General features: G+C 35.4%; 1 protein-coding gene across 4 annotated transcripts in view; it reads left to right on the top strand.

The window, feature by feature from the left end:
* LOC120348918 (6-phosphofructo-2-kinase/fructose-2,6-bisphosphatase 1-like) overlaps nt 1-23,534 on the top strand; it is a 60,576-nt gene that overhangs the window by 20,309 nt on the left and 16,733 nt on the right. For 2 of the 4 annotated variants that reach the window (XM_039441086.1, XM_039441087.1), the window contains exons 2-7: nt 4,480-4,605; nt 7,870-8,030; nt 10,768-10,902; nt 18,181-18,272; nt 20,095-20,260; nt 22,299-22,517. In XM_039441086.1, coding sequence (XP_039297020.1) covers nt 4,480-4,605; nt 7,870-8,030; nt 10,768-10,902; nt 18,181-18,272; nt 20,095-20,260; nt 22,299-22,517 — 899 coding nt within the window. Of the gene's footprint in view, nt 1-2,488; nt 2,752-3,315; nt 3,499-4,479; nt 4,606-7,869; nt 8,031-10,767; nt 10,903-18,180; nt 18,273-20,094; nt 20,261-22,298; nt 22,518-23,534 lie in introns of those variants that run through there. The other 2 variants (XM_039441088.1, XM_039441089.1) reach the window with 2 other exon arrangements.

The following is a 23,534-nucleotide window of genomic DNA, read 5'->3' as shown; positions in this document are numbered from 1 at the left end:
ATTCTCATCAACATGTACCTGATTGAAACTGTAGACCTTATGGAAATACAGCAATAGACTGGCTTCTCCACACATCTGTGTAATCACTTGTCAGCTGATTTATGATGAATAATTCTATAGTCGATTTTTACTCCAATATTGGCGTATGAGAGAAGAGGCTTCTTTTTCCTTTTATACTAGTAGTTTTTGAACAGTAGACCTCACGCAGTATTCTCATCCACAAGTACCTGATTGAAACTATAGACCTTATGGAAATACAGCAATAGACTGGCTTCTCCACACATCTGTGTAATCACTACTTGTCATCTGATTTATGATGAATAATACTATAGTCTGATTTTTACTCCAATATTGGCGTATGAAAGAGGCTTCTTTTTCCTTTTATACTAGTAGTTCTGTGAACAGTAGACCTCACGCAGTATTCTCATCCACAAGTACCTGATTGAAACTATAGACCTTATGGAAATACAGCAATAGACTGGCTTCTCCACACATCTGTGTAATCACTACTTGTCATCTGATTTATGATGAATAATACTATAGTCTGATTTTTACTCCAATTGGCGTATGAAAGAGGCTTCTTTTTCCTTTTATACTAGTAGTTCTGTGAACAGTAGACCTCACGCAGTATTCTCATCCACAAGTACCTGATTGAAACTATAGACCTATGGAATACAGCAATAGACTGGCTTCTCCACACATCTGTGTAATCACTACTTGTCATCTGATTTATGATGAATAATTCTATAGTCTGATTTTTACTCCAATATTGGCGTATGAAGGAGGCTCCTTTTTCCTTTTATATTATCCTTGAAATGCAAAATTTCCAAAAGCCTTGTATATACGTCGACGCGTAATTTAAAAGAAACATACCTGTCAAATTTCATGAAAATCTATTACCGCGTTTCGCCGTAAATGCGCAACATATAAATATATAAACATTTAAACATTAAGAGAAATGCCAAACCGTCGACTTGAATCTTAGACCTCACTTCCTTCTATGTTTGGTTTTGAAGCATCTACATTTCAAAATCTACATTGTGAAAATAATGAAGGACTGAACATTTTGTGAAGTGAACAACTACAAGACTTAACCTATTTCGGACTATGTGTAACCTTATCTAAATTTGGGAGAGGAATAGCACAGGGTTACCTTATTTTTTCTCTCCCTATCATTTTGATGATGAACTTATTGTATCAATCAATTAAGAAATATAGAAATGATGAGAAGAAAAAATGCAGTTTAAAGATTCCTGCAAGATAATATTGTTTTGTAGAGCTAGGTTTGGTGGAGCTAGAAATGAGAATAAAGAATCAATAAGAAATAAAGAAATGATGAGAAGAAAAAAATGCAATTAAAAATTCCTGCAAGATAATATTGTTTTGTATCTACATAATTGGTGAAGCTAGAAATGAGAATAACCAAAATACTAGGTCAAGAAACAATATCTAAAAATACCCTCAAGGTAGACATCCAAGAAATAATAGTAAAATAATTACTGTGAAATATTTCTCAATGAACGACAACTTCATAGAGTTGACATGAAATTTTCTTGTTTTTCCAGTAAAAACAGGATTCAAGAAGGTATATTCTCATTTTTATGTTGGCAATACTTGGCCGATTTCTAGTACCAGTTTTAGTACACATTTTTTCCAGTTTTGTTTAGTTTCATAGTTTTATTGTATTTGTTACTAGCAGGTAACCCGTGCTCCGCAAGGGTCAATTTAAAAACTTGACAACGTGAAAACTTGATGTAATGCAATCTTGATGAATTTAAAACAGGCCTAAACCATCCTCGGTGAATTAAGAATCTATATGTAAAATGTGAAGTTAATGAATTGAGTAGTTGAGACGTGATGATGCGTCATTCGTGAATTTCCTATCCCCTACAACTATAAGCCAGTTCTTTCCTTTATTATAATATTTTGTGTGGTACTTTTTTGTGAAGTTTTTAATTTTTAGATACTGTGCATTCATACGTAATTCTTTGAATAATGTCATAGATAAAGGATAAGCATAAGCATATATTTCTTGTCTCTGATAATGTTTACTGAACTAAATCTAATATACATTCTAATTTTAATTCTTTTTTCAAACCTTACATTATGTAAAAACAACTTGAAATTAATAATAAGTTTAAATAAAATAATTAAAAAGACAACTATAATGAGATCCACTTAAACTGTCAGTATTCCTTATAGGATAACATCAAGGCTTCCCATTTAAACAATACTGACAGTTTGGAATAAATCTCACTATAGATGGGTAATAAATTAAAAATCTGAATGTCAATGATATTACTGTAGAACTAAATTAGGTTATCAAATTGAAGTAATAAATAAATTAAACTCATTTTTATGATTGAAGACAATGCTATCAATTATTTTAATTATAATGATTGAACCTTGGCATTCAAAAATTGATACTAAAAATTGTTGATAATGATTTTGAACTTGGCAATAATTTTGAACTTTATTTCTTCAGTCTTTCATTTGATATTGGTGTATGAACGTGGGCTAAATTTACTTGAATTTTCTCAATTTTCTAAACTATTCCAGATAAAATTTTCACAATTTTTAATGTAATTCTAGAGAAACGTTATCACTTTTCGTAATAGTGCAGTGTTAGTCTAGTTGTGTAACCAAGTTACAAAATTGATTTTTCCGAATTTTCGTGTAATTTCAAAATGGCGGAAGCTGATTACTGGTCACAAGGTTGGAAGTTTCTGAATAAGGAAACTTGGTTCGTAGGTGAGTTTTCCGAGTTTTCTTCAAGTTTTCCTGATAGAAATTCAATTTTTCTTATAGAAATGCAATTTTTCTTATCGTGGGTGTATTGAATGATAGGGGGGTTCCCTATAGTGAGGTCCACGTTATAATGGCAGTGTTTGATTAGCAATGGTATTGCTATCCTTGTCTATCATTCAACAAAGCGGAGAGTGTTATCTCTTTCTCGCTTTGCTCTCTTGCCTGATCGTCTTTTAACAATGTAGGATTAATAATTAATTAACAAAATATTTCATCTTAATTATGAAATTATTAAAAAATGAAATTATTGCTTAATAAAATATAATTAAATATTTAAAACGAGAATGATTAGTTGATATTACATCAATAAACCTGTATCAGCTTCCGTCTATAGAAGGAATTGACAACACAGAGGATCGGCAACGTTTTTTCCTATCTTTGTCCCCTGCCATTATAACGTGGACCTCACTATAAAACCAATAGTTTCTATTTTGCCCAGCAGAGCAGAAGCACAGGCAGATTCAAGCACTCGCACTCTAGTATCTGCTACTTCTAAGCTACCAAGCACTTCTCTATTATCTTATCAGTCAACTCAAACGTTAATCAAATTTTCAACTTTGTCTCTGTATGTCATTCAAGACTTTAACTTTAGTTTTTATGTTATTTCGTGTATAATTCATGTTTTAAATGTTTAAAATTGTAAAATAATTGCTAATAACTAGTCAATGATGGATGATACTACCACTCCAGGTAATCTAGGTCATGTTTTTGTCGGGTAGTCAGGCCTGTTCATGCTTTCTAACCTTAAAATTTGCTGGTTCTTTGAATATTTAGTTAGGATATTTGACTTTTACAGCAAAATTATCCATGTTTGTAGGTTTGTCCCTTTTGAGATAATATATTTGCTAATAAAAGTTTAGTAAATATTTCTGTTTATGCTTATTAACCTATAAATTTTACGTTTTATTGAGGGTTATCACAGTATAATTTTTATATTTTAGGATAGGCCTACATTGTAATTCATTATTTTTGTATTGTGATTAAAGAATGATTTGTAGGTCCAATCATATTTAATTGTTTTTTATTTGATTTTCTACTCTGTGTTAAATAACATTAGACTTGTAGCTCTCTCAAGTCTTAGTTTTTAATCAACCTTGAACCTCTTTATTCAACTTAGTCTATAGTCTTTAAAATTTATTCTATTCGTAATTTTCATGAGTAATCATTAAACTCAAGATATACCTTTCAGCTTTCTTGGTAAAACGGTTTGGAGCTTTTAATTTCGATGATTTGTTTCAAATTGTTCTATAGAATGGACGGTTATGAGTTGTTTGTGGGCCGATTAGTGTAGATACAACACAATATTATATTATCCCAATTCAATGCGCATTCCATCCAAATATCAACCAATCATTCTCCACACAATACTTTGTCCAATACTGTAGGGTTATGAGTTGTTGGTAGGCCGATTAGTGTAGATACAACACAATATTATATTATCCCAATTTAATGCGCATTCCATCCAAGTATCAACCAATCATTCTCCACACAATACTTTGTGCAATTCATTGAAACGTTAGCTAGGCTTTTATTGTCAGTTATTATGAATCATTATATTGTTTGAATGGATGTACTGGCATTGTTATCTTTATAATTGAATGAATCATTTATGTTATTAAAATAAATGAATCATAATAATCTAATTTATGTTTTCTTTTTGTTTGTTTGAAGGAGAAAGAGCCAACTATGTGAATAGTCCCCATGTGATCGCCATGGTGGGGCTGCCTGCCAGAGGGAAAACCTACATATCAAAGAAATTGTCAAGATATCTGAATTGGATTGGTATCAATACTAAAGGTGAGAAATTTTTCATTATTCACGATTTTCTATTGGATTTATAGCTGGAACATCTTTGAAATCTCTTATATTCATTGTTATTCTTCGTTATTCATGTCTTTGTCATTCTATTCATTCTATTCTATATATTAGGTTGAGTGTATATGGTCTACATTCTGTTTGTTTTCTTCTCCTCCTCTACCTTCTTCTTCTACTCCTCCTACCCCTCTCACTCCTCCTCCTCTACCTTCTTCTTCTTTTCCTCCTCCTTTTTGCGACATAACTCTCTCTCTTCAAGGTAGATATTTGATATTTATTCAATTTTTCTTACAATTTTTAATCTTATTCAATTGTCTTTCATTGTCTGACAAGTCCTACGGCAAACACTTATAAAATTAAACAAAACGACAAAAATTAACACTTCTAAATTTAAATACAATACATAGTGAAAAAAAGTGTAAATTAGTACAATTAATGAAAATAATCTAGGCTGATTTATTGGATGGGCAGAATTCACAGGGAAGTGGAAATTTGAAAGGTACAAGTGGGAGGATATTAAAAGGCTTGGTAAGGGGTGAGGATGTGGAATATGGAGGTTTATGGATATAAAGGAACCCGGATTTTCGGTGGGGTTCTACCACTCTAGCACCTTGGGTTGTTGGGACGCTAGGCCTTCTATTATTTTAGACCGGCAGCACCACGGTAGAGAGTTAGTGGGAAGGATATATTGACTATTGTTTCCAAAGAATGAACATTGATATGTCCAAAGCTCCGCCAATTTATGTACATGCATTAAAATATTATCTATCGTTATTACAAATTACTTTTTTCATATAATATCGGGGCACCGAGCTTCGCTCGTTATTTATTTATAAACTATTGATAAACAGAACACAATGATTAGGGAAGGAGTAACAGGCACAGCCCAAAACTGTTTCTTCCCCGAATTTTTATTCATACACTATAAATAGTCCAGAAAGTAGGTTATGTTCCATACACTTGAATTCAGGTTCAATTTTCAGTCCAAACATTTAAAAACAAAAAAGTTCTAATTTAAGATTATTTACAAACCAAATTGAATAACAAAATAACACTCACTAATCACTTATAATTGTCAACTAATGATTAACTTTGAAAATTATGATATACTCCAGTTTAGAATGATTAAGAAGTCATGTCATCAAATCAGATTAAAATTTCTCGATAATATTTCTCGCTGATTGACTATACAGCTGGAAATAATTCTGTTTCTATCCCACACACACATCTTCTGTTCCGACAGACGACGAAATTATCATCTGTTTTTCTAAGGATAAATAATTGTTATCCTTTTCATGTCCTTCAGCGAGTTTTCCCAGGGATGAGACCTAGTGCAATCGAATTTTTATATCATAAACCTACTATGTTTCAAATTTTGGGAAAATCGTTAGAACCGTTTTCGAGATCCGTTGAACATAAATAACCAGATATAAAAATATCATCACGTAATATAATAGGATACAGTTCAATAATAATTTTCTTAGTCTATATTATGTAAATTCATCTATAATGTTGCTGTATTGTAAGCTATTGTAAATAAGTGTATAAGCCAGTATATATTGGAATCTACATAAATAAGGTACTCAATCAATCAATCTCTTCTTTATAATAAGTAGCAGGTAACTAACTATTGCTCCGCAACGGTCTGATTAAAAACTTGACAAACTGAAAACTCTACCTACTGAAATCTTGAAAAATTTAAAATAGGTCTATAACTATCCTCGGTGAATTGAGAATCAATAAGCGAAATGTGAAGTTAATGAGTTGAGTAGTTGAGACGTGATGATGCGTCATTCGTGAATTTCCTATCCCCTACCTGTATAAGCCAAGCAGGTAACTCTTGCTCTGCAACGGTCTTATTAAAAACTTGACAAACTGAAAACTCTACCTACTGAAATCTTGAAGAATTTAAAATATTGAATGAAAAAGACTAAGAAATTGTCAAAAAACCACTGATTTATTGATAATTAGGAAGACCGGTTTCGGTTATTACACCATTGTTAATCTCTGATAAACCAAAACTAAATACAAGAGCAGCAGAATTTATACTAGTAGGCGAGTACTGCTATTGGTCGAGGGCATGAACGCCTGCCATTGGCCTAGCTAGACAGTCTCCTCCCACTCAACGGTGTGACAAAATGGCAGCTTAAGCAACAGAATCGCCATGATAATAAAATTTACCTTCAGTACAAAATAAGAACCAAGAAAACAAGTGTGAAAGATAATAAAACAGATATGTAAATGGAAAAACTATTGATTAATGTATGCTTACAATTTTATGATAAAACTAAATTCGTAGTGTTGTATTGGTTGAAATGAATCTGGTCATTTAAACTATACTGAGAATTTTCCTCAATTACTCTTGTTATTTCTAAAGCCTCTAGAATATTCAAAGATCTGCCTTTGTTATCTTAGGTCTATAACTATCATCGGTGAATTTGGAATCAGTATGCAAAATGTCAAGTTAATGAGTTGAGTAGTTGAGATGTGATGATGCGTCATTCGTGAATTTCATATCCCCTACCTGTATAAGCCAGTTCTTTCTTCTATCTTCTATCTATCTATATATATAAAAGCGAAATGGCACTCACTCACTCACTCGCATAACTAAAAATCTACCGGACAAAAAACGTTCAAATTTGGTAGGTATGTTCAGTTGGCCCTTTAGAGGCGCACTAAGAAATCTTTTGGCAATATTTTAACTCTAAGGGTTGTTTTTAAGGGTTTAAAGTTCGTCTTTTAGCATGTATATTCTTCTTCTCCCAATCTCTTAATTATAATTGAAATTTTCATATCATATGTTACTATAGAACTATAATCTAGATAGAGTACCTCTTCGAAACAGTTGTTAACTGGCAACTAAATTAATAATTTTGTCAGGTTGGCATTAAGTTGAGTTGACTTTGTTAGGTTGGCACCAAGTTGAAGATTTAAATGCATTTATCGCGGAAAAATTGATTGGGCACTGCTACTTCAATCCTGGGAATATTATATTTCTAGCCGTCAGGCTCGCTTCGCTCGCCATATCCGTTTAGCCAGACGTTTAGTCTGGACCCCCGACTGGATTGTCCTAACATATGATAAAAATACAGGCGAGCGAAGCGAGATTGCTGATCTCATTCTTGGCCGATCCAGTCGGGGGTCCAGGGGGCGGAGCCCCCTGGCTAGACGGATATGGCGAGCGAAGCGAGCCTGACGGGAAGTTATGGTATATAGTTAATTTATTGATACGTATTCTATTTGCAGTGTTCAACCTGGGTGAATACAGGAGGCATGCTACAACGGCCTATAAGAGTCATGAGTTCTTTAAGCCGGATAACAAGGAGGCAATGGCTATAAGAACGCAATGTGCCATAGATGCACTTATGGATGTGTGCCAGTGGCTGGAGAATGGAGGAGAAGTGGCTGTGAGTAGTTTGTCACATTTCTTCTTCTTCTTCTTCTACTTCTTTTTCCGACTGTTTCTTCACCTGCTAATCCTCTTCGTCCTCCTTCTTCCTCACCTCCTCCTTTTCCTCCACCTCCTCCTCAATCCTTCTCCTTCACATCCCCTCCTCTTACGTTTCCTCTTCTTATTTTCCTATTCATTCTCCTCCTCCTCCTCCTACTCCTTCCCCTCATACTTCTTTTCCTCCTGCTCCTTCTACACATTCTTCTCCTCCACCTCCTCATCCACCTCCTCCTCGTTATCCTCCTCCTTCATGTCCTCTTTTTTCTCTTCTCTCCCTTCTTCTTCTGCTCAATCTCTTCCTCCTCCTCCTTCTTCTCCTTCACCTTCCCCACTTCCTCCTCGTCCTCCTTCACCTCCTCCTTCCCCACTTCCTCCTCCTCCTCCTCCTTCTTCTCCTTCACCTTCACCACTTCCTCCTCGTCCTCCTTCACCTCCTCCTTCCCCACTTCCTCCTCGTCATCCTTCTGCTCCACCAACTTCTCCTCCTCCTCTTCCTCCTCCTTCTTCTTCTTCTTCTCCTCCACCTTCTCATCCTCCTTCTCTTCCTCCTTCTGCTCCACCAACTCCTCCTCCTTCAACTCCTCATTCTCATCCTCTTTCTTGTCCTCTTTTCTCACTTCTCTCCCTTCTTGTTCTTAAACTCATCCTCTTCCTCCTCGTCCTCCTTCTCAACCTTTTTCTCCTTCCTCCACCCCTTCTCCAACACCTACTCGTGATTTTCCTTCTCCTCCTCCTCCTTATCCTACCCCGGTTGTGTGTTGGAAACTTATCTATCTCATTTCCTCTTTTTTTGGTAGAGAGTTAGTGGGGAGGATATTTTTAATATTCTTTCCGAAGAATGGACATTGATATGTCCAAAGCACCGCCAATTCATGTAGATGCATAACAATATAATTATCTATAGTTATTATATTACAAATTGCTTTTTTCATATCATATACAGTTCAATAATTATTTTCTTAGTCTATATTATGTAAATTCATCTAAAATTTTGCTGTCTTGTAAGCTATTGTATATATAAGTGTATAAGTCAACTGTATTATATATACAGTTCAATAATTATTTTCTTAGTCTATATTATGTAAATTCATCTATAATGTTGCTGTCTTGTAAGCTATTGTATATATAAGTGTATAAGCCAGTATATATTGTAATCTACATAAATAAAGTACTCAATCAATCAATCAATAAATTTCCGGTAGTGTGTTGATGCGAAGGCTATAATTTTATAACATTTTCAGAGAGTCGACAATTATTTGTTGAAACACCGCCGATTTCTGTAGTTTCAACCGAATATTATATACAGAGTGATCAAAAAGTCGCTCCGCAGTGAAATATAGGCTATACAAAAAACACTCAATCATATAGCTTGTGTAATCCACAGCTTGTGCTGCTACCTGGTGTAATAGAGAGTTAAGTGTGAGAGAGGGCTGACTGCGCCCTAACTTCGCTCTCTAGGAAAAATAAAAGCAGTCATTCAATTCAAATTCAATCATTCAATCACTTGTCAAACGGGTTTCTAAACAGAACACAGATAGCGAATGTATCAAATCAATGTGTTGTGTATCTAGTTGAGATGATACTGTATCATATTGTGTTGATACTGTATCATGTTGTGGTTGTTCTTGTTCTATAGTGAGGTCCACGTTATAATGGCAGTATTTGATCAACTTTGGTTTTGATATCCTTGTCTATCATTCGACAAAGCCGGTGGTACTATCCATTTCTAGGTCCACAACGATGCCAATTATGTTTTTGACAGTGTAGAAATATAATTAGTTTATTCAGAGAATCGGCATCGCTATTTTTCTATCTTTATCCACTGTCATTATAACGTGGACCTTACTATATGCCACCAGGCAGCTGCTGCGGAGAGACTTTTTGATCACCTGTTATTGTCCCAATTAAAATTGCATTCAATCTAATCTAACCTCACCTCACCTCCTTTTCATGAAATAAATTGTGTTTAGAAACTCTTTTTGTTCTTTCAATATTCAAGTACTGAGTTTTTTATTGTATTGTACCAGAATGTAAAAAACTACAAATACAAGTAATAATAGCAGTTTCTCAAAGTAAAAGCTTGTTGTTTTGGTTTCTAATTTATCATAATAATTTGTTAGTTTAATAGAGTTGGTAATTCCATAGAGAAACAATGGCATAAGTAGATATGCCATGGTATAGGGCGTTTATGTCGCAACTTTTACTCTTATCTCAAGCCGATAGTCCACGTAGTTCTTTCCCGTGAAGCTGTGTGACACTGGTAGTCTCTCATATTGTGCCGTTCATACACTCTCACCCCAACAAAACAGTAAAATTCGTCAATAATCAACAGTAATCGGCTTGAGATAACAGTAAAAGTTGCGACATAAACGCCCTATACCATGGGATATCTACTTACGCTATTGGTTCTCTATGGTAATTCTAAGAAATAATAATTTGTTTTGTAAATTTAATTTGCAATCTATTAATTATCAAATACGACAACTATATTGTTATAATATTCTAAAAACACTTAACTTGAATGGGTTACTTTTTACAAATTAATTAATTTATTTATTTTCCACATTTCAACTCGAAAATGACTCAAGTTATGGTTGAAACTAGTCGTTGTAATATTTTAAATAATAAAGGGTACTTACTACAAGTTTTCATATTGTTCTTATTAATTTGTTAGAATTCTGTTCGTTTTTCAGGTATTTGATGCCACCAACTCGACAATTGAACGTCGGAGGATGATCGAGGATATAGTAGTTCACAAAACTGGTTACAAGCTGTTTTTTGTCGAGTCTGTGTGTGACGACCCTTCTATCATAGAACAGAATATTATGGTAAGCTAAAACTTATTACTTTTTCCTACAGTTACGTTGAAAAGTGGCCATTGCTGCACTGATTACAGAACGCAAATAATCACTTTTCCGCTCTAGTGCGGGAAAAATTTTTCTGCACTCCAGATTTGCAACATGGCAACGCAAAATACTTAGTAGGTTATATGGAGCAACAGTGCAGCAAAATCAAAATGAAGTTGGTAACAGTGACTGCTGTGGCTGCTATAGAGAGCAGAGGTGCAACCAAGCACAACGCGCTAATTATTATTCATTATATATTATAACCAACGACAACGAGGACTTTAGGATTTTAGGATTAAGTTTTTTATCAATAATAAAATTACACAGAAAAACATTTGATGCATTTCAGGCAATTTTACCCATAATTACCCACTTTTCATATTCAATGGTAACTGTAGGAAAAACTTAATGTGAAATACGTGCGCAAAGTTCCTCTGCTGCACTCAAGAAACCATTCCGTAAACGTTTCTTTCGGTGCAGCAAACTGTCACTTTGCGCACTAGTTGCACAAATAACTATTTTCATTTATTTATCCTAAAAATATCGGGGCACCGAGCTTCGCTCGTTATTTTTATTTATTGATAAACAGAACACAATTCTCTAAAATGGTCGTGTGTATATTTTACAGATCGCTATACGGGTATGTCAGCTTATTAATTTCGGGGATGCGATATTTTGATTTTCCACAGAATCACTCGCTCACTCACTTTTTTACTATTCACAGCTGTTTCAGCCAAGGATGGATTATCCTTTTAATGTCGTTCAGCGAGTTTTTCCAAGGATGAGACCTAGTGCAATCGAATCTTTATATCATAAACCTACTATATTCCAAATTTCGTGAAAATCGTTAGAGCCGTTTTCGAGATCCGTTGAACATAGATAATCAGATATAAAAATATAAACAGATATACAGAAATCGCTCGCTTAATATAGTAGGATATGGAACTAACAATTGAATGAAAAGAATGAGAAATTGTTAAATACCTCTGATTTTATTTAAAGTAAAAAGTTTGGTTTCAGTTGTTACACCATTGTCAATCTCTGATAAACTTCAGTTAAAGTCTGAGTTGTTTGACAATTTATCAGTCTTTTCATTCAATATGTATAATTACCTTACTATCAACTTCTTAACTACACAAAAAAGGAACTGACAATATTGCTTTCTTCTCACTTCAACTAGAATATTATCCAAACTTATCACGAATTTAAAATGATTATATTTTTATACAATATTCTAGTTATTATTAAACGAAAATCCAAAATGCTGTAAATCACCCCGAAGACTTCTGCTACTGCAAATATGGACATCAGGGAAAACAGCTAGATGGAAATTCGATGAGCGCCACTATTCAAACATTATTTGTCATTTAATGTCATTCAGCGAATTTTCCCAAGGATGAGACCTAGTGCAATCGAATCTTTATATCATAAACCTACTATATTCCAAATTTCGTGAAAATCGTTAGAGCCGTTTTCGAGATCCGTTGAACATAAATAACCAGATATAAAATATAAACAGAAATTGCTCGCTTAATATTGTAGTATATTCATTTAATTGTAGGCCTGATTGCACGAACACCTGTCAAGATTTAATCATAATTAAACGCCACGAGAACCAATCAGAGAAGGCTTTTTTTGAAAAAAAATCTTCAGATAATTATTTATTCTTTCAATAGGCTCCAATGTTTGTTTCCATTACGAACTGCTTATTAATAATCACTTTTGAATAACTAAATTACGACATAGCAGTCAGATATTTATTGACCGAGCGAAGTGAGGTCTAAGATTCAAGTCGACGGTTTGGCATTTCTCTTAATGTTTGAATGTTTATATGTCGCGCATTTACAGCGAAACGCGGTAGTAGATTTTCATGAAATTTGACAGGTATGTTCGTTTTTGAATTGCGCTTCGACGTATATACAAGGTTATTGGAAATTTTGCATTTCAAGGATAATAAAAAAGGAAAAAGAGCCTCCTTCATACGCCAATATTAGAGTAAAAATCAGACTATAGAATTATTCATCATAAATCAGCTGACAAGTGATTACACAGATGTGTGGAGAAGCCAGTCTATTGCTGTATTTCCTTAAGGTCTATAGTTTCAATCAGGTACTTGTGGATGAGAATACTGCGTGAGGTCTACTGTTTACAGAACTACTAGTATTTATTTTTCAACAGTGAGTGTTGATGAAGGGCCTAGCGTCCGAAAGCGCTCCACAAATGTGAGTAGAAGCTAATAGCTTTTATTTATAAGTATGTGACGGCTATGTCGTAATTTAGTTGTTAAAAAGTGACTTTCAATAGGGAAAAAAGATCAAGTTAGTCATGGTTCTATCTCTGACTGAATTTTGGACCTTGTAATATGGGTCATATGACTGCATTATTTTCAATGATTCATATTAATAATATTTGTAATATTATAAATAATAATTCAGAATGATAATAATATTATAATAATATTCATATTAATAATTTTTTTTCTCTTAATTTTTATGCCGCTGTCCAAAAATATTTCCTCTTCGCCTTATTCTCTTCGACTGGGTCATTCTCAATCTCGGTTCGTTCAAAAAAGGTTATCATTGCAATGCAATCTTAAAGAGTGTTATCTGACATGCATCTCTAATCTGTTTGTTTTTGAGTTCCTTAACTGACCATTCTTTGTCTCTTATATAAACCCCAAACAGTCTGCGTTTCATCTAAATTGCTCGGTTTTTATAATACTGTATGTCTTAATCATTTAAAGATATGCTCATTTTATAGATTTCGTTTGGTTTTTTTTTCCAATGTATTCTAATCAACGTAAATCTGAATGGAGGTTGATTCGGGACGATGACAAACTGGTCTGGCGACAAAGTGGGCTACCGACAAAGTTGCACGCCGTCAAACTGGGCTGCATTCCTTAGAGTGCCAGTTTGACGGTGCATACAACGACAAACTGGGCTGGAAAACCAGCCCAGTTTGTCGTCAGCCCACTTTGCCGCCAGCCCAGTTTGACGCGGTCCCGTTGATTCATGTATGATTTACAAATTTAATAAAACTCAATGAGTTTTGTAATGGGATGCTGGTTGTCTGATTGAGTTTTCAGTTTTCTACAGTCAAATTCAAATTAAATTGATTCTTTTTGTGTGTTGTTTTTAGGATGAGGAATTTCTTGTTATTCGATTTGTTTGTTATTGTTTAAAAATTTACAGTATTATTCATTATTACATTGAATACAAATCTGATGAAATGCAGTACTAACAAATTAATTAGCATGAATTATGCAATGACTTGATTTGAGTGAATATTCTCAGTTTTGATCGTCGTTCAACTAGAAGATGAAAACTTTCAAAAGTTTAACGAAATTTAGTTCAGTTTAATTCATTCTTTTATTTTTTTCCAGTTGGTATTGACTTACATCGAAAGAAATTAATTTTTTTCATTATTATACAAATTCTTATTCTTATTTTTGCATTTTGTATCAGTTTTCTTTCATTTTTTACTTAAAATCTTTGAAGTGTAATATTTATTTTGTCCAAGTTTATTTATCTTTGTAACTCATCTTTCCTGTAACTGGGCACCCGCCGAAAAACCTTTGGGTTTGGCAGGACCCTCAACTGTTTGTATTGTGAATAAAAATTTTGATTTGATTTGATTCTTCGCATTCATTGTTTGTACATGAATTTATGATTTTATGTAAAAATCTCCTTAGCAACGGAGATGAAAATTTTCAAAGTCCTACTTTTAACATGATTTTATTTTCAATTCCCCCTTTTTGGATAGTTTTATGCCTTATATTATTTGATGTCAACTATTTCTGAAGGTTTGAAAAGAAAAAGTTTTTTTTTTTAAAGTGAATTCTCATGAAGAAATTTTAAAGGCAAGTCTACAAAATATTTTCTAACCTCAAAATGTTTTATGGAGATGGGAAGTAGGTATTGATGTTTTTCAATGTTTCTGCCTTGTGTTTTAAAGTACTGTTCTTAATTTTAATGTAATTGTACATTATAGATATTGAGTGGATTTTGAAATCAATTTGAAGCTCATTTTTTGCAAGCCGGACACATTCCAGTAATGTCTCCCGGCTACATAGGCCAAAGTCCTTTTCAGGGCAATCCAGATAGTTACTTACTTAGAATAGCACAACTTAATATTGAGGGCATGACAAGAGCTAAAGGAGAAATTTGTGGAAAAATGAGTAAAGATCTCAAAATTGACATCATACTGATTCAAGAAACACATGTAGCAGCGAATATGGATAACAAGCTGAAGATTCCAGGCTATACACTTGTTAACAGTTTAAATCATGATAAGCATGGAATTGCCACATTTGTTACATCGAATATTGCTTCTAATTGTAGTGGTTTAAATGGAAATAGTCATGCCATAGGCATAGTATACGGAGGGCTGAGTATATTCAATGTGTACAAACCCCTGGGGAAGAATGGGAGAACCCTGCCCTCCCTCATGCTGCACATCCGTGCATTTATGCTGGCGATTTCAACTCTCATAGCCCTCTGTGGGGCTACAGAACTGAAAACAGGGATGGTGAGAGTCTGATTCGATGGGCTGAAGTAAATGATTGTCACTTGAAATATGATGCTAAACAAGGCAGCACTTTTCATTCTGCCAGATGGGGAACTTCTACCACTCCAGATCTGTGCTTTGTGTCATGTAATAGGGAAGGTAGACCTTTGCATGTGACAAGATCAGTTGAATCAAGATTCCCTAGAAGTCAACATAGCATGGTGGTTTTAGAGATTGGCATAAGGTTGCCATGTGTTCAAAATCCTGAACTTCCAAGGTGGAATCTCCGTAAGGCAGTTTGGGCAAAGTTTACTGAAGAAGTTGAAAAAACAGTTTCCAGAATCCCTATCAACATACCAAACTATGGAAGGTTCAGCAGACTGCTTTTCATGGCTGCAAAGAGATCTATCCCAAGAGGCCATAGAAAGAATTATGTCCCATGTTGGAATGCAGAATGTGATGGTTTACTGGCTGAATATAAAGTTTCACCAACTGATGAGCTTGCCAATAGCCTGATAAAAAATTTGGATGAAGGAAGACGCAATCGTTGGATGGAAGCCATGCAGAGTCTGGATTTCACTCACTCCAGCAGAAAATCATGGAGTTTACTCCGAAAGCTGAGTGGGAACACAAGATCCATAAAAAGAGCGGATGTGACTCCTGATCAAATAGCTGACATCTTCCAGGAGAATGGTGATATAGATGTGCCCCCAAAGCTGAAAGCTCAAATGAAGCGGAAACTACAGAAGGAGCTGAAAAACTGCATGCAACAATCCTTTTTGGCTGAAATGGTAAGTTCTGAAGAGACTATAGCTGCCATAAAAAAGATGAAAGGCAATAGAGCACCAGGAGTTGATGGAGTTCTGCCTGAGTTTATCAAGAATTTGGGACCAAAAGCTATAATGTGGCTCTCAAAGTATTTTTCTGAAGTAATGGCTAGAGCTGAGCTCCCCAAATCCTGGAAACAAACAAAGGTCGTAGCAGTATTGAAGCCAGGAAAAGATCAAAGAGACCCAAAAAGCTATAGACCAATAGCCCTGTTGTCAGTTGTGTACAAACTTTTTGAACGAGTCCTGCTGACAAGAGTCGGGAGCAGAATGGATGAGTGTTTGCCAGAGGAGCAGGCTGGTTTCAGGGAGGGTAGGAGTTGTGAGGAACAAGTATTGGGGCATGGGTTTGAGAGAAACCTCAAATCAGGAGCCGTATTTCTGGACCTTAGTGCAGCATATGACACAGTGTGGAGATCTGGTCTTCTTCTGAAGTTAGCAAGGATCCTGAAATGCAAGGCAACCGTCAATCTCTTTGGAGCTATTTTGAGAGACCGTACATGCAGAGTGTCTCTTTATGGTAAACTCAGCACTATAAGAAGATTACAAAATGGTTTACCTCAAGGATCGGTTCTTTCACCAATTTTGTTCAATGTTACACTGCAGACCTGCCTGTTACTCAATCACGCAAGTTTATTTATGCCGATGACATTGGGCTTGTTACTCAAGGTCGAAATTTTGATCAGCTCCAAATTGTGTTGAATGAGGACTTAGAGTTAATGGCAGAATACTTCCAGCAGTGGTTCTTGAAGCCAAACCCGTCCAAAACTGTCTCAACAATATTCCATCTTAGTAACCAGCAAGCAAAAAAGACAATTAATCTCAGGTTATGTGGCAAAAGAATATCTCATCAGGAAGCTCCCCGTTACCTAGGAGTCCGACTTGATAGATATCGACAACAGATATCCCTGATAGATATCCCTCACATATCGACAACATCTGCAGGGGTTGAGAGATAAACTGAAGACAAGGCTAAATATCATCAGCAAACTTGCGGGAACAACCTGGGGTTGTGACATGAATGCCCTTCGAACATCAAGTTTTGCACTTCTGTACAGTACAGGGGAGTACTGCTCTTCTGTCTGGGCTCGCAGCAGACATGTTGAGAAAATTGATACAGTTTTCAATGAAACTATGAGGAAGATTAGTGGGACATTGAGACCAACAGAGACTGAGTGGTTGCCTGTGCTTAGTAACATCATGCCTCCAGATCTCAGAAGGTTGGAGAAGAAGACCAAGTTCATTTCCCAGTTACAACACATTCATGAGGATCTCCCAGTCTCTAGAGATTTGGCTAACCCTCCACCAAGGCAAGGCGCCTCAAGTCAAGAAGATACTTGAGACTTGATGAGCAGGAGGAAATTAGAAGTGCAAGGGAGTTATGGAGACTGAGATGGTTGCAGGGAGAGGTCAGGAACAAAGGCCTTGTGGATGACCCTAATAACATTGTTCCTGGCACCCAGCTGAGACGTAGAGAGTGGTGTGGCCTTAACCGGTTCAGGACGCAGGTGGGAAGGTGTGCTGAGCTGATGACAGCATGGGGATACACCTCTGATCCTCTGTGCCAATGTGGACAAATCCAATCAATGAACCACCTAATATCTGAGTGTCCACAACACTCCTATCATGGAGGGCTGTCGGCCCTCCATGATGCTGGAGAAGATGCGTGTCAGTGGCTCCAGAACATTCTAAATTCTATTGGTATTTGAAATATTAAGTGTAAAATTATGTTTTTTTTTCTAATTTTGGCCTATGTATGCATATGCATATATATATATATATATATATATATATATAATATATATATATATTATATATATATATTATATATATATATATATATATTGTTTGTACATATTATTTTGCATCTAATTTTCAATTTTAGTTGATAAAATTGCTAATTTTGTTCGAATTTTCGTTTGAACAGGAGGTGAAAGTAAACAGTCCGGATTACAGAAATATGAATACCGAAACAGCTCTGAATGATTTCCTGCAACGTATTGAGCATTATCAAGAACGGTAAGATTTTTTTCAAATTTCACAAATATTCCATCATAAAATATCTCCAATGATTCAAATATTTGAACGAGATTTGCAAGTTCCTAATTTTGATTTGAGGCATGAGTGTCGTTGTCCGTTTGTGTCGTGGGTTTGTATGTTCGACAATAACTTTCATGAATTAACTTCAAATTTTCAACACATATCTTTGAAGCATTTTACAGATCGAGATCCTTGGCTAACGATATTTACTCATTCCTTCGACCTTTTTGAGGATATAACTAGATAACTTTGTAGGTGCAGAAGAAAAAGAAACTGTAGTTATTTATCATTACTTTTCTCAAATTGGATGTCAGCTGGTTTATGCAATGATAAAAGCAGTAATAATAAATAACTCAATGTTGGAGAAACCATGGCGAGGTCCACGTTATAATGGCAGTGGAGAAGGATTGATTGATTGATTGAGTACTTTATTTATGTAGATCACAATATATACTGGCTTATACACTTATATACAATAGCTTACAATACAGCAGCATTATAGATGAATTTACATAATATAGACTAAGAAAATAATTATTGAACTGTATATGATATGAAAAAGCAATTTGTAATATAATAACAGCTATAGATAATAATTAAATTGTTATGCATCTACATAAATTGGCGGAACTTTGGACATATCAATGTCCATTCTTCGGAAACAATATTAAAAAATTAAGGATAGGAGAAAAACTTTGCCGACTCTCTGTCTTGTCAATGCCTCCTATAGACGGTAGCTGGTACAGGTTTATTGATGTAATATTAACTGTTCATTCTCGTCTAAAATAATCAATTATATTTTATTAAGCAAGAAAATTATATTTTTCAATAATTTCATAATGAGTATTCATAAAATATGATATATTTTGTCAATTAATTATTAATTCTACATTGTTAAAAGACGATCTGGCAACAGAGCTAAGTGAGATAGAGATAGCGCTGTCCGCTTTGTTGAATGATAGACAAGGATAACACTGCCATTATAACGTGGACCTCACTATATATATATTGACATTCCATTGCTTCCAATAGAACAGCTGACAGAATATCAGCGGCATTTTGAGCGTGTTCTCTAGCCTGGAGTGCCCACTAGATCCAGTTGCACAAAAGCCTGTTAAATTTTAATCATGATAAAATTTCTCAAAAGTCAATCAGAGAAGAATTTTCTGGGCAGAAGGTTTCTCTGATTGGTACTCGTAACATTTAATCGTAATTAAAAGTTAACAGACTTTTGCGCAACCGGGTGTAAATATTCAATTTATAATTTTGTAAACTTGTAATTTAAATGATAATCTTTTAATAGTATCTTAAGTCACAAGGACGGGAAGGGGCCTTTTGCAGGCGAGAATGATGTTTCTAGTCGAGGCGTTAGCCGAGTCTAGAATTTCTTTCGAACACTTCAAAAGACATTAAATTCACGTCCAAGTAACTTACACTATTTTTTGTCATAATAATCTAGAAAAGATTAATTGAGAAACAGGAAACATTACCTGCTTGTGCTGACATTACTACCTGCTAACATAACCTAGTCTAGAAGATTCGAATCAGGAATTTCTTGATTGTAGTGGACAAAACTCCCACCTGGAGCGCTAAAAGGCGGTTTTTGTACCAATTTTGCTGTTCCAAATTCGGAACTAGCAAACATACTCGACTGTAAAGAAAACATATGATTTTATTACAGTATAGTATGCTGTAATGAGAATCATTTGTTTATTTGTTCTACAATCAGCTGATTACCGGCTTGATTTCAAGGATGTAAAACAGCTGAAATTGAATGACTATGACAAAAACAATTTTTCAGGTACGAACCTTTAGATGAGAAGGCAGAATCTAACCTGAGTTTTATGAAGATCTACAACACGGGGGAAAAGGTAGTGGTGCATAAGCACGAGGGTCACATTCAGTCCAGGATTGTCTATTACCTCATGAACATTCATATCATTCCAAGGACCATCTACCTTACGAGGGTGAGTCAGTTTATTCATAATTTCTCTTCACCTTCTTTACTTTATTACACTTCAGAATGTGTAAATAAATGAGGAGATGGAGTATCGATAAAAGTCCCAATCCATAATTTTCTAGTCAGGGGGCGCAGCCCCCTGAAACCCACCGTAGGGATAGTAGAATAAGCGTAGTAGTGAAGAATAAGCAAGAAGGAAAAGAAAGTATCTTTTCCTCCACCTCCTGTCTAAAGTACTGACTTTACTCCCTGAAACATAATACTAAAGTGTCACTTTTTCGCTCTCGGTACTAAAAAACAGAAAAACTCCCTAGGGAGGAGAAGTGACTCCATTTAAATAACATGGGAAGCATGTTATTAACTTACATTTGAAATAGGTTAGAAGGTCTAAGCTCAGATGAGGAAGCATATAGAGTAGTCATTAAACCAACTAAATTCAATACCTCAACCAGACATTTGATCAATGTACGAAATTTATGTTTGTATGCTAAAATTATTACAAACTTCATATCACTATACTACGTTAAAAAATGTAAATTTTTTAATCCATGTTATTCAAAATACCAGCCAACGAATATTCCTCATTAACTAACCAAATTTGAAACGGGTACTTCATCATAGCTGTAGTTGTGGCGGCCATTGTTGTTACAACTTTTGCCGACAGACAGCGCTGACGGCGGAGAACTGTGATTACAAGCCAGCTGTTTCTGTTTACTTTTCAGATTATGTTGTAACACATTGTTTGGTCACGTACGTTTTTAAAAATGATTTTATAAAAATGTTGTGTATATCACGAGTGAAAAATGCTTTTTCTCTGTCAGGAAAATTGTTGCCCTCGGCTTCGCCTCGGGTTTCAAACTTTTCCCTCAGGGAGAAAAAACAGTACTTTTCACTCTAGATATACAAATAACTATTCTTTTTCAGTTCTTTTATCCGATTTTTGCTTTCAATGATTGTTAATAATACATTTTTTTCATTTCTCAATTCACTCAATATCTCTATATTTGTATGCTATCTGACAACATTCATCTCTTATATATCTAATTATTATTTAAATCCTATTAGAAAATCCTAAATAAATGCTGTAAATCACCCCGAAGACTTCTGCTACTGCAGACATTGACAACAGGTTTAACAGCTAGATGGAAATTCGATGAGAACTACTATCCAAAAATCAGTTGCCAGCCCGGGAATCGAACCCGGTACATCCCAATTGCTAGTCAGGAATGCTTACCCTTACACCAAACTGACAATCTCTGGATAGCAGCGCTCATTTTTATACGAAGCCATAGCGGCCAACCAGTTACAGATGGAATTAAATAGAGAATGCATTTATTCAAATGCTAATTAATATATAATTATTATTTAACGAAAATCCTAAATAAATGCTGTAAATCACCCCGAAGACTTCTGCTACTGCAGACATTGACAACAGGGTTAACAGCTAGATGGAAATTCGATGAGAACTACTATCCAAAATAGTTATTTGTGCAACTAGTGCGCAAAGTGACAGTTTGCTGCACCGAAAGAAACGTTTACGCCCGAGCCGTAGGCGAGGGCGGAATGGTTTGTTGAGTGCAGCAGAGGAACTTTGCGCACGTATTTCACATTAAGTTTTTCCTACAGTTACCATTGAATATGAAAAGTGGGTAATTATGGGTAAAATTGCCTGAATAATGTAGTAGTGTTTGAATGGCGGGGGGCAGCTGTGTGGTGTGTGCTGTGGTGGCACTGTGCTGTTGCTGTCCTCGTTATAATATCTACTTAATAATTAGCGCGTTGTGCTTGGTTGCACCTCTGCTCACTATAGCAGCCACAGCAGTCACTGTTACCAACTTCATTTTGATTTTGCTGCACTGTTGCTCCATATAACCTACTAAGTATTTTGCGTTGCCATGTTGCAAATCTGGAGTGCAGAAAAATTTTTCCCGCACTAGAGCGGAAAAGTGATTCTTTGCGTTATGGAATCAGTGCAGCAATGGCCACTTTTCAACGTAACTGTAGGAAAAAATATATCTTATATATCTGTTTTTATCTGTCTGTAGCACGGAGAAAGCCTTCAGAACGTAGAAGGGCGAATAGGCGGAGACTCGGAGCTGTCCCCACGTGGCAGGCAGTACTCATCGGCGTTGGCTGACTTCATCCGTCAGCAGCACATTGGGGGTCTGAGGGTGTGGACCTCCTGGTTGAGGAGAACCATTCAGACCGTGCAGAGTGTGCCCGCGCCCCAGGAGAGGTGGAAGGCACTCAATGAGATTGATGCGGTCAGTAAATTATGGTATTTCAGTAAATGGTTGTCTATTTTTTCTCCGAAAATCCCAATTAAATGCTGTAAATCACCCCGAAGACTTCTGCTACTGCAAATATTGACAACAGGGTAAACAGCTAGATGGAAATTCGATGAGCGCCACTATACAAAGATTATCTGTCAGCCCGGGAATCGAACCCGGTACCTCCTAATTGCCAGTCAGGAATAATCCTTTAGTTTATACTTTGTCAAATTCATTGATTAGTTAGCTATATTGTCAGTTATTATGAAGCCAGCATGTATTGTAATCTACATAAATGAAGAACTATTGGCCCATATGAATAAAACCAGAGCAAATGCTCATGAGCAAGAGCATGGAGCATAAGGTTTTGCTCATGAGCAAAAGGTAGAAGCAAAAGCATTTGCTCATTTTGATATGAATAAGCTTTACCTTATACTCTTACCTTATGCTCCTGAACTCTGGAGCAAATGCTCACGTATTTTAAAAATTTTTCATCAGCTGATTCGCTTTTGTAGCTCATGGAAGCGCTAAATATGGAAGTAGAGGGCACCGCATGTGTTTGCGTCGTCTGCTATGTTTTCTACTTGACCATTTATAGAATAGACACGCTGGGAAGCCTAGCCTCTGAAGCAACATCTAACTGCCAAATCCGCCCACCTTGACATCACAACCAAGCTAACAACAATGCATTGAATAACAACAATGTAAGTTAAACACCACAACACCTACACAACAAACTTTTGTGACGTCAAGGTGGGCGGATTTGGCAGTTAGATGTTGGCTTCATCGACTTTCAGTATGAATATACAATGGGCCATGTCTAATCTATAACTGGTCTAAGGTTTTCTATTTATGAATAGAGTTTTAGGTTAGTTGAGTTAGGAATTTTGAAATAATAGCGTGAAAAAATGTAATCTCTTTAATAATCTTCAGCATATTCTTATGATATCAATAGCCTTCTTATAATCGTTTACATTCTCATCTTCTTAAATGCCTATTTCCTATTTTGTG

The sequence above is a fragment of the Nilaparvata lugens genome, chromosome 14 (assembly GCF_014356525.2).
Source record: "Nilaparvata lugens isolate BPH chromosome 14, ASM1435652v1, whole genome shotgun sequence".
NCBI lineage: Eukaryota > Metazoa > Arthropoda > Insecta > Hemiptera > Delphacidae > Nilaparvata > Nilaparvata lugens.
Note: the sequence above shows the minus strand (reverse complement) of the source record. Positions and strands in the feature narration are given on the sequence as shown.